This window comes from Eptatretus burgeri, chromosome 3 (assembly GCF_056783735.1).
Source record: "Eptatretus burgeri isolate ZD-2024b chromosome 3, Ebu_testis_v1, whole genome shotgun sequence".
Lineage (NCBI taxonomy): Eukaryota > Metazoa > Chordata > Myxini > Myxiniformes > Myxinidae > Eptatretus > Eptatretus burgeri.
This window is the reverse complement of record NC_140963.1, coordinates 142,627,045-142,639,544: the sequence shown is the minus strand read 5'-3', so window position 1 is coordinate 142,639,544 and position 12,500 is coordinate 142,627,045. Positions and strand designations below refer to the sequence as shown.

Sequence of the window (12,500 nt, the reverse complement as noted above, 5' to 3'; positions counted from 1 at the left end):
TCACCATATACCGTGTACCATGTACTGTGTCATGTCGTCACCATATACCGTGTACCATGTACTGTGTCATGTCGTCACCATATACCGTGTACCATGTACTGTGTCATGTCGTCACCATATACCGTGTACCATGTACTGTGTCATGTCATCACCATATACCGTGTACCATGTACTGTGTCATGTCATCACCATATACCGTGTACCATGTACTGTGTCATGTCGTCACCATATACCGTGTACCATGTACTGTGTCATGTCATCACCATGTACCATGTACTGTGTCATGTCGTGACCATATACCGTGTACCATGTACTGTGTCATGTCATCACCATATACCGTGTACCATGTACTGTGTCATGTAATCACCATATACCGTGTACCATGTACTGTGTCATGTCGTCACCATATACCGTGTACCATGTACTGTGTCATGTCGTCACCATATACCGTGTACCATGTACTGTGTCATGTCATCACCACATACCGTGTACCATGTACTGTGTCATGTCGTCACCATATACCGTGTACCATGTACTGTGTCATGTCATCACCATATACCGTGTACCATGTACTGTGTCATGTAATCACCATATACCGTGTACCATGTACTGTGTCATGTCATCACCATATACCGTGTACCATGTACTGTGTCATGACATCACCATATACCGTGTACCATGTACTGTGTCATGTCATCACCATATACCGTGTACCATGTACTGTGTCATGTCATCACCATATACCGTGTACCATGTACTGTGTCATGTCATCACCATATACCGTGTACCATGTACTGTGTCATGTCGTCACCATATACCGTGTACCATGTACTGTGTCATGTCGTCACCATATACCGTGTACCATGTACTGTGTCATGTCATCACCATGTACCATGTACTGTGTCATGTCGTGACCATATACCGTGTACCATGTACTGTGTCATGTCATCACCATATACCGTGTACCATGTACTGTGTCATGTCATCACCATATACCGTGTACCATGTACTGTGTCATGTCATCACCATATACCGTGTACCATGTACTGTGTCATGTCGTCACCATATACCGTGTACCATGTACTGTGTCATGTCGTCATCATATACCATGTACCATGTACTGTGTCATGTCATCACCATATACCGTGTACCATGTACTGTGTCATGTCATCACCATATACCGTGTACCATGTACTGTGTCATGTCGTCACCATATACCGTGTACCATGTACTGTGTCATGTCGTCACCATATACCGTGTACCATGTACTGTGTCATGTCGTCACCATATACCGTGTACCATGTACTGTGTCATGTCATCACCATATACCGTGTACCATGTACTGTGTCATGTCATCACCATATACCGTGTACCATGTACTGTGTCATGTCATCACCATGTACCATGTACTGTGTCATATCGTCACCACATAACGTGTACCATGTACTGTGTCATGTCGTCACCATATGCAGTATTCCATGTACTGTGTTATGTCGTCAACATATACCGTGTACCATGTACTGTGTCATGTCGTCATCATATACCGTGTACCATGTACTGTGTCATGTCGTCACCATATACAGTGTATCATGTACTGTGTCATGTCATTACCATATACCGTGTACCATGTACTGTGTCATGTCATCACCACATACCGTGTACCATGTACTGTGTCATGTCATCACCATATACTGCATACCATGTACTGTGTCATGTCGTCAACATATACCGTGTACCATGTACTGTGTCATGTCGTCACCTCATACCGTGTACCATGTACTGTGTCATGTCACCATATTCAGTGTACCATGTACTGTGTCATGTCATCACCATATACCGTGTACCATGTACTGTGTCATGTCGTCACCACATACCGTGCACCATGTACTGCGTCACATCATCACCATATACCATGTACTGTGTCATGTCGTCACCATGTACAGTGTACCATGTACTGTGTCATGTCGTCACCATGTACCATGTACTGTGTCATATCGTCACCACATAACGTGTACCATGTACTGTGTCATGTCGTCACCATATGCAGTATTCCATGTACTGTGTTATGTCGTCAACATATACCGTGTACCATGTACTGTGTCATGTCGTCACCACATACCCTGTACCATGTACTGTGTCATGTCGTCACCACATACCCTGTACCATGTACTGTGTCATGTCGTCACCATATACCGTGTACCATGTACTGTGTCATGTCTTCACCATATACGGTGTACCAACTACCCTAAACTCGCCTGTCACAGAAATCTTTTTCGCATCGAGTTATGTTCGGACAATGTACACGTCCGTCACACGGTCCGTGCACGAGACGAGTCCCATGGAGCCTTTGTCCGTCACGTGTGAAAATCCAAGTGTAAGAGACGAGGCCTCGCGATCTGTCGATGTCGATATTTGATATGAAATGAGCACCAGGCTCGTGTACAGGATAAAAAGGATGAGACACGTCAATGTGCACTTCACCCTCCGCACGTCTCACATTCATATCAACATAGGGAGGAGGAGGAGGATGTTCCATGCACGAGGGGCGGTGACAGCAACAACACCAAAACCACCACCACCACCAACACCACTACTACCACCAACAACATCAACAATAACACCAACAACACCACCAACACCTTCATCACAAGTGAGCACAATCGATACAAATATGAACCGTGTCTGACAACTTGCACGTAGACGACGCGCCATGTGCACAAGCATTTTGTCGAACAATCTTGCACGTCCATCATGTTGACAGTCGAGTGGTGGGCAGACAAACTGTGCCAATGTACACATTGCTGAGGCACTGGCAGACATGAGACGAGCTGTGCACAGGCAGATGGTCGATGTGTCTTGCAAGACAATCCTGAACTAGCAGACAGTGCCCACATGTATACAATCATAAAGTGCACATTTACAGGCAGACAATGCCGACGTGTACAACAAATCAAAGAGTTGCAATGTACAGGCAGACAATGCCGACATGTACAAATCAAACCGTGTGTGAGTATGAAAGGAAAAACAGTGCAGATGTATCAGGCAGGCGGTGTTGATGTAACAGTACATATTTACAGAACGGTGGCATCGTATAAGCAGACAAAGCCTGTGTGTGTGTGTGTGTGTGTGTGTGTGTGTGTGTGTGTGTGTGTGTGTGTGTGTGTGTTTACAAGCAGACAAGGCGTGTGTGTGTGTGTGTGTGTTTACAAGCAGACAAGGCGTGTGTGTGTGTGTGTGTGTGTGTGTGTGTGTGTGTGTGTGTGTGAGTGTGTGTGTGTGTGTGTGTGTGTGTGTGTGTGTGTGTGTGTGTGTGTGTGTGTGTGTGTACAAGCAGAGTATTCCTGGTACACAAGCAAGCTGCAGGTTTATCGACAGTGTTGATGTTTACAAGCCAAGAAAGCAGGTGTGACAGTGGATATATCGAGATTGTGTCCATGTACAGACAGTGTTTATGTACATGCAAAAAAAAAACCCCGATGTACTGTGTACAAATCAGCCAGTACTGAGGTCCAGGCAGACCGTATGATCACTGATCATCTTATTTTGTACACAGTACACAGCTGCGAGTACAAACAGTGTGGTGTGTAAAATAATTGTTCATGTGAACACGGCAGACGATGTCGATGGATATGAACACACACACACACACACACACACACACACACACACACACACACACACACACACACACACACACACACACACACACACACACACACACACACACACACACACCAAACTTAAGGAAGTACAAAAGCAGACTGGTTCATGTTCAAGAACACCAAGTTGATGGATAGACGGTGGATGTACATGAACAAAAACTGTATTTGCAGACATGTTGTTGATATACCAATGGCTGGATAGTTCCGATCTTGTGTATATTTACAGGAAGACAATGCCTGCACATTGGAAGATCGACACACCAAAATCTTTACTGTGTAAACAAAGGGGCAAAGTAGATCCATCAATATGTCCGTCCGTCCGTCCAGACCATACTCCGTGCAGAGCATTGGTGCTGCCTACTGCCTAAGCAGTCTCCTTGGCTATTGAACACAATCCTGGACGGGTCACCACTCCGACACAGAACACCAGCAAGTGGGCACTCGTTTTTCTGACCTCAGAAGGATGACAGGCAGAGTCAACCCCACCTGGTATTAATTAAACAGCTGAGTGGGATTTGAACTCAGGATCCTCAGATTCCAAGCCCACCACCCTAACCATTAAACCCACACCAGGCATGCAAAGCAGATCTGCAGACCAAAATTACCGATGTACAGGCAGATGCGAGTGATTTCATAGATAGACACTGCCAATTCATACAAATAGTGCAGATGCACAGGCAGACAGACGGTGCCGGTGTGTAGGCAGATACAGACAGCCTTGCTGAACTAAGCAAACAGACAGCAGCAACGATTCATACAAATCAATGGTTCTCTTTTTATAGGTCAATATACAGTCAGATTGAGATGATGTCACAGTCGCCTACAGATTACCCGGCACCCGTGAAGCAAAAAGCGGGGTGAACCAATTGTCTCACATCCTTCTGTCTGTCTGTCTGTCTGTCTGTCTGTCTGTCCACAAACCTCAGTTTATGATCGAGGAACAAATTTGCTTCCATTGAATGTTGTATATTGAACACGAATCAGAAAGCGAACCTGTAGTTGAGCAGTCCACTACTTTGGCTCTGAATTCGGCCTGATTGTGCATGTGCAGAGAGGAGTGAGATAAAAAAAATTTTTACTGTCTATCTAACAGAATTAAAAATCATTCCAAACAGGAAACCGAGCTGTTTTTCAGGACGTCACAAAGGACAAACAACAAGCACGAATAACGAACTTAACGCGTTAGAAAAGGTGGTGCAAAAGCCACTGCGATAATGGCGGTAAACTTCCGGAATAAATTTTGTTTTTTAATACACGACCTTTAAAATCTTTATTTTATTTCAATTTAATCACATACCAAAACACTGCACAACACAAACCGCCTTTTTGTCGCTTACAAAACCTCCAGTTTAGCAGTGCTTAAGGTGGTGTATAAATCTGCATCAATGCTGATAAAACTTCGGGATGATTTATATATATATATATATACACACGACCTTTAAAATGATCATTTTATTTCAATTTAATAATTATACACTTAACATTGCTTTGGGTAAGGTGTTCTATCAACTCTCAAGTTGACACATTGATTGGATCGATGTACAAGCACACAGGTCCTGTGCATGGAAATAAGCAATGGTGATGTGTACAATCAACTACAGCCACTCACTGTACAGAGGCAGACAATGCAAGCTTGCACATAGACAATCATGTTGTGTAGATAAGTGGTGCAAATATATGGATACATACACAGTATTATAAGAGGTGTGTGAGTGTGTGATATATATATATATATATATATATATATATATATATATATATATATATATATGTATATATATGTATATATATGTATATATATGTATATATATGTATATATATGTATATATATGTATATGTATATGTATATGTATATATATATATGTATATATATATGTATATATATATATATATATATATATATATATATATATATATATATATATATATATGTATATGTATATATATGTATATATATATATATATATATATATATATATATATATATATATATGTAGGGATGGCAGGATAGCCTAGAGGTATGCACACTCGTCTAAGCTGTCTATCCTGGGTTTGAATCCCGACACTGCGATAAACTGTCATCCTGGTGTTTCAAAGGCAGAGCGAGGCATCAATGTCTGTGCCGTTTCTCGGACAGTTAAACTTTTCCACGTGCCGGCATTGGTTGCTGGACGTTAAAGATCCCACCGTGCCCTTCGTGAAGAGTAGGAGAGTGATTACCGGCACCATGAACAAATTACAAATTGCTGTCCTAGCTACTGGTGGGAGAGGGATGGTAAACCTGCCAACATGACCCTGGCTGAGAAAGTGCTTCGGCAGAACCAACGCTTTGTAACACACAGTATGGTACGTCGGACCACAGTATGGTACATTAAGAGGAAGTCATTGCCAAAGTACAAGCAGAAGGTACCGACATGTATGAACAGAACGTTACTCTCTACAGTTAGACAGACAATGCCTACTTGCACTGTACAAAGAGCTATGATGGGCGACAGATGCCCAAGCCTGTATAACAACCGTATATAACCTCTCAACTGACATTCTAATTTTATAATAACACCCACGAGTTTCGGACACGTCTATGTATCGGTTAAAAATGGTGACGGGATACATGGGAGTATCGAGGAGTATCCGAACATGGAGTGCGTGCGTGCCAATGTATACGACTCGTGCACACTGGAGGATTAAGTTCGAGGGAAGATTGGAAATAATAAATTTATCAGAATTCGTCCGTTGGAATTGACAATTGTGTAACAGGGTTTATTTTAAGGAAATTTTAGAACTGCATAAATCTTTGAGGCAGGTGCCATTGCCCAGTGCTTGAGATTCTCTGAGTCTGAGAAGCATTTGTAATGGATTTTTTTTTTTTAACATTTTATAGATTTTCAGTTCCTTTGTATCCTTTGACAAGGTACACAACACAGGATGCCTCACTGGAGTCTATAAGATTAGAAAACATATTTTTATATATCTCATATAATATATATCTAATATACTAAAAATTTATATCTAGTCAGATAAACACAGTGTTTTAAGTTTTAACCATCTTCGTATTTGACAAAATTTTTGAAACAAAGTACTAATCAGCAAACATTTGTGTATGTAAAATTAAAAATACTGTATACTTCTTCTCATATAGTAAATAAAGGTACTTTTGCTTTTCAGTATCATGGTCATGTATTGACTTCTTGTTTCTTTATAATGACATTGGGGTTTTTATTATAAATTTTAGTACTGCACAAAATTGGATTTAGAACTGCACGAGTACGGGTCTACTGCACGTTAAAATAAACCCTGTCGTGTACATCGTGTACTTCTGTAATAGAGCAAGAGCATCGACGTCCGGTGAGTCACCGAAAAGGTCATGGAGACGTGCAACCGATGGTCGAAGTGTCCATGGCCTCAACAACCATCTACGGAATGTTCAATGAAGGAGTGAAATAGTTGTTAACAGTCGGTGTAGAAGTTGAGTGAAGATTGCTGTAAGAATGTAGAAAGAAGCAGTTTTGATAACGTCGGCCATTGCCTCGTGTGTCGGGACGTGGACTTTGGTGAAATCGTTTCAAAACAGCTGAAGGACTTCATTGTACAAGGCTCTCGGGTGTGGTTATTTTACATTTCTCATACAAACTGGTATTCAAAAAACGTGTCGTGTGTGTGTGTGTGTGTGTGTGTGTGTGTGTGTGTGTGTGTGTGTGTGTGTGTGTGTGTGTGTGTGTGTGTGTGTGTGTGTGTGTGTGTGTGTGTATTTTTTATTGATGTGTCGTGTGAACATTTTGTTATTAAATCCGAAACGTTTGACAGTGTGACAATAGATTCATCAACTCCTTGTAAAATAATTACGAATGGCTTTACCCAAGACATCGCCTTCAGTTTGAAATGTGGGATTCCATTTGTTTAAACGGCTTGGAATTTGGTTAAACCGATTTCAAACATTGTTTATGGAACAAAACCTGAGCAGAGCTGTGGGACAATCCAAGGACACGAGAATGCAAGAAGAACCTGCACAGACTTTCTCTGAACTCAAACCTCTCTAAAGTTCATCAAGTCGACGTGTACACCTTCAGGGAAATACACACGACCGTCTCAGTTTATTAAAATCGGCCATCGATTGTGACGTCATAATGCCACACGACATTGCAAACCATCACGGAGGAGACAAAGACAGGCGAGCGACCCGTCCATCGTGATGAGATGGCAATACAATAAGAGGAAACAACTTGCTCTATTCTATTCTATGTACCTTGGCACATGGCTGTGAGTTTACGACGCAAACCCCCTGTTGATTCATTTATATACCCTGCTTTCCGCTTGCCTTCTGTTACCGGATAACACGGCAATAATGGCGGGCACAGCAACTCAGTGCGATGGGGCAAGCTACAGAGGAAGCTTGTCCAACTGACCCCGCCATAAAACTTTACACACGTCACGTGACCGTGGCCAGCCACTCAGCACGGTTCATATGGGGCAGCAAGAAGCCGTAAAACTTTAAAGACACAAAGTATAAATTAATTTACGACCCCCCCGAACGATACCTGCCAGCATTTGGCTGCACAAAAGCCCTGTGAACCTGCGGGAATGAGAGAAGCATCGACCAGCCCACAGTCCGGCTCCTCCGACGGTCTCTAGCACTCTCTGTTGGGAAGACCCTCCCGCAACGGGTCGAGGATCCACTCAACGGACAAGCGAGTGCAGGTACGTACGGATTTTGCACGCTCGTGTTGAGCGTTCACCCGAGTTGCCCGTACGAGCAGTTTCGAGTCTGCCCGACACGCTCGCCATGTTTAAAAGACCGGCTCTCTGGTACAAGTCGGGATTCGTCAAAGTATTTCTGAACTTATCGGCCTTTGTGACGTTAGCAACAAGTGTGGTGGGATTGCACCAATGACCAGGTGACGGAATAAATGATCTCCACGCACACCGTTCATTCATTGGAAGGTACGTGGTTCGTGACGGGTTGACGACACAAACAAGCATCACAAACCGAGGAGATGCACGTCATGGTCATAGAGTAAATGTATTATTAAATACTGCCCTGGACCGGGAAACTTGTGGTATGGTTCTTAACACAAATGACTTGCGATTTCATATGAAAGTATATACGAGTACTCCGTGTCTGGGTGTACGGGAATTCGAGACACAGACGCGGTATACACTTCATTTCAAACATACATGTTACATGGACGTGTATCAGCTATGTAACACATACAGTAAACTAACATAGCATGATAAATAAACAATGAAATCGGTCATTATTGAGAGAGCACAATCATGCTTCGCAGGTTTGGGTCATACACACACACACACACACATATATATATATATATATATATATATATATATATATATATATATATATATATATACATACATACACATGTATGTACACACACACACACACACACCCCTTTTGAGAACATGCTCTGACACACGCAGCAGTTTGTTGGGGTTTTCTGATCTTAGTTTTGTGATGTATGAATGGTTTGTTTTTCTTCAAAGGGGGTATCGTGTGTGTGTGTGTGTGTGTGTGTGTGTGTGTGTGTGTGTGTTTGTGTGTATACATACATGTATATATATATATATATATATATATATATATATATATATATATATATATATATATATATTTCAGACTCGGTGGTGCAATGGTTCGAGCGTCCGCAGCTGAGTCATACCACAGATATTTAAATGGCCCGAGCTGCTTCCTTGCTTGACACACAGCATTTGGATGGATAGAGCACGGACAGCCAATGCTGGGAAGGTAATGGTAAACCACCTAGTATAGCCCTTGCCAATAAACTGCTTCGGAAGTACCAACGCTCTGGAAAGAGTGTGGTACATCAAATCAAACACACACACACACACACACACACACACACACACACACACACACACACACACACACACACACACACACACCAAAGCTGGATCCTTCGAGCTCGTGTACACAGTTATAAAGCTTTGAACCATTTACTTTGCCCATTCTATTCACAATAGTAATAATAAATTATTATTATTATTATTACACAAATATATATAGTTGTATGACATGGAAGCAAAAGTTATTCAATCCACAGATAAATCATGAATCGTTACTTTATTCACCGATATACATGTGCGGCGTCATAAAAATGACAAAATAAAATAGACGAGAATATTTCGCGCAGTCACGTCGCAGAGAGCGCCATCATTCCAACTCATCATGCTCATTCAGTTAATACAAACAACAAGGTTCAGACAGTTACGAGAGCGCAATTCACATGAACAAATCCTTGTACGTTTATAATAGTACGACTGGTCAGACATTCATGAGTACAGGGTGCTACCACATCATGCCGAGTGTACAAAACACACACACAAACACACACACAAACACACCGTATTACAACATCTACAACTAGTCCTTGAAATTGCATATCATTTTAAATGTACACTATACATAAGCCAAAGTGTCACATGTATAGGAGTTTTCAAAACCAAGCCACTGATATCAAGGTATGTACGAATGACGGCCGGTAATACAAAACAACGTTCTCGTTTGGCACAACTATATCGCGTTACAGGTACAGGTAATTCCGCTGAAGTACACCGCAGCAAATATATACGTTACAGCACCAGAGCACGTCACATGATCAATACGTTTACACGATGCGCATCACGAGGATTCAGGCCTTGCGGGCACAGCACGGCTAGCCGTGGAACGCTCCTGCCTGGCTCGCCATGCTTAGACTTTTCAGTTTGTTGTCCTTTTTCCACTTCATCCTGCGGTTCTGGAACCAGATCTTGATCTGCCTCTCGGTGAGACAGAGCGCGTGCGCGATCTCGATGCGGCGCCGCCGGGTCAGGTAGCGGTTGAAGTGGAACTCCTTCTCGAGCTCCAGGGTCTGGTAGCGAGTGTAGGCCGTGCGGGAGCGCTTCCCTTCGCCCGAGCCCAGGCCGTCTACAAATGGACAGGGGCGACAAAAGGTGATCCGAGCAGCCTTGTGCAGAGAAATCCATTCGTTGGACTCATGCAAATGTCCAGGGATAAGGCAGTGGAATGGCCACAGCTTGTTTTTGTGTTGTGTTTTTTAACGCACACGCACAAACACGCGCACACACACACACCTCTGTGAACACAGTAGGATTTGCAATAATTTGTTTCGTTTATGGCCAAAGCCCGAGGCGTCACCCAGTGAGCACCCTGCACCTTTGAGGACACACTCCACACGCCCTGACATTCAGCCTGAGGCACGCAGCCTTACCATGGTTAAGGTGCAGTTTCCGCATCCACGGGTAGATCTGCGGTTGCTGCGGTTGCGTTTGGCCCTCGTGGCCGGCGGGTTGAGGCGCCTGTTGCGAAGCGCGCGCACCCCCGGGGCTGCCTCCGCTCGGACCCTCGTCGTCAATGGCCGGCGACGATGCACTTCCCTCGGCGTTCCCCCGGATGCTGGCGGGCACATCGTGCACTGCGAATTGTGCCGAACCTGCACAGAGCTCCGCAGCCTTGTCGCCGCAATTGCCGGCCTGCACTTTGCCGCCGCTCGGAGAGGAGCAGAGTGCGCCACACGCCGGAGGCTCGCTGGAGTGCGTCATGCCTTGCAGAGGATGCTCGAGTCGAGATCCGTTGCTCTGGTGGAACCCGCGAGGGCTCTCCGTGCGACCGCAATGCTCGACCGATGACCTTCTAACACTCAGATCGACCCCGCTGTAGCCAAATGCATACCTGGACGAGTGCATGGCGGCAGATTCTCTGTAAGAGTCGCTCACGGCTGCAGAATTGCCATAGCAAGGCAACTGGTAATCAGAGCCGTTCTGGTAGCGAGCGGCGAAGGAGTTTACAAAGTACGAACTCATTTATTTTTTTTTCACACTATAAGTTGATTTAGTATTTCTTGCTCCCTTCTAAAGCCCTTTCGTACTGCACCCTGAACACTAAATGAATTATGGCAATATCGTGCACCATGCTGCTTGCTGCTTCCAGCCGGCGCTGCCAAATATGGGGGGGGGCGCGCCGGATCACGTGCGCGCTGTTGACCACTCGTAAATCTCGGCGTGGTGACCTCGTGCCTGCGTGCGCTCCTCTCTCGGTGGCGTGCTGATCCACGCCGCGCCCCACCCGAGCTCCGCCGGCGTTCTGTAGCGGCATCTGCTGGTTGTAGGGGGGCAGGCGAGGTCGAAGGGCTGGGACGATGTACGGACACCTCTCTCCTGTACGGAAGCGGGATGAATGGGTGTGCGAGTCTGGGTGCTTTCCCACCACCATTTCCTGTGTGTGTGTGTGTGTGTGTGTGTGTGATATATATATATATATATATATATATATATATATATATATATATGTATATACGTGTGTGTGTGTGTGTGTAAAGAATGGTGTGGTGACGTAGATTTTTTAAGGGAGAATCAAGAGCGAGCCCCACATGGGGACCGTCTTGTTGCTAGTTACGCCAACGAGCTTCGTGCTGTCCATTAAAAGGCACGTACCGTCGTAATGGCGAAAACCATGAAATGGTGGATGGCCTGTTAAGATAGTTGTAGCAATTTACGGTTTTGACGCGGGCGAAAGCTCTCCGTGTGAAGCTGTCATATTCCTGCGTGCACGTTAAGAGACATAAATCTTTATGGTTCTCGTGGGTGCTTTGAGACACTTGAAAATGCCCATAAAGCGCAAAGAGATTGAAACAAAATGCGCTGCAAACACAAGCGTCTCAAATCCCACATGATTTAAAGGCAGACATTCGAAGGCGGGAATTCACGCTCCCAAGTGCGATGACTCCGTGTCCTGCAAAAAGTCGCGGCATCTTCATCGGGGGTCATCGTATGCACGGGTCTTAGTGATGTTAACGTCGGTCGAGC

The 12,500-nt window shown here is 44.3% G+C and overlaps 1 protein-coding gene across 1 annotated transcript; it reads right to left on the bottom strand.

Moving 5' to 3' along the window:
* Window positions 1–9,744: 9,744 nt before the first annotated feature.
* Window positions 9,745–11,886, bottom strand: HOXA5 (homeobox A5). Its single transcript, XM_085876000.1, has 2 exons — window positions 10,907–11,886; window positions 9,745–10,602 (listed from the first exon to the last, which is right to left on the bottom strand). The coding sequence occupies exons 1-2, from the start codon at window positions 11,496–11,498 to the stop codon at window positions 10,352–10,354; spliced, it is 843 nt and encodes a 280-aa protein (XP_085732126.1). The 5' UTR covers window positions 11,499–11,886; the 3' UTR covers window positions 9,745–10,351.
* Window positions 11,887–12,500: the final 614 nt, after the last annotated feature.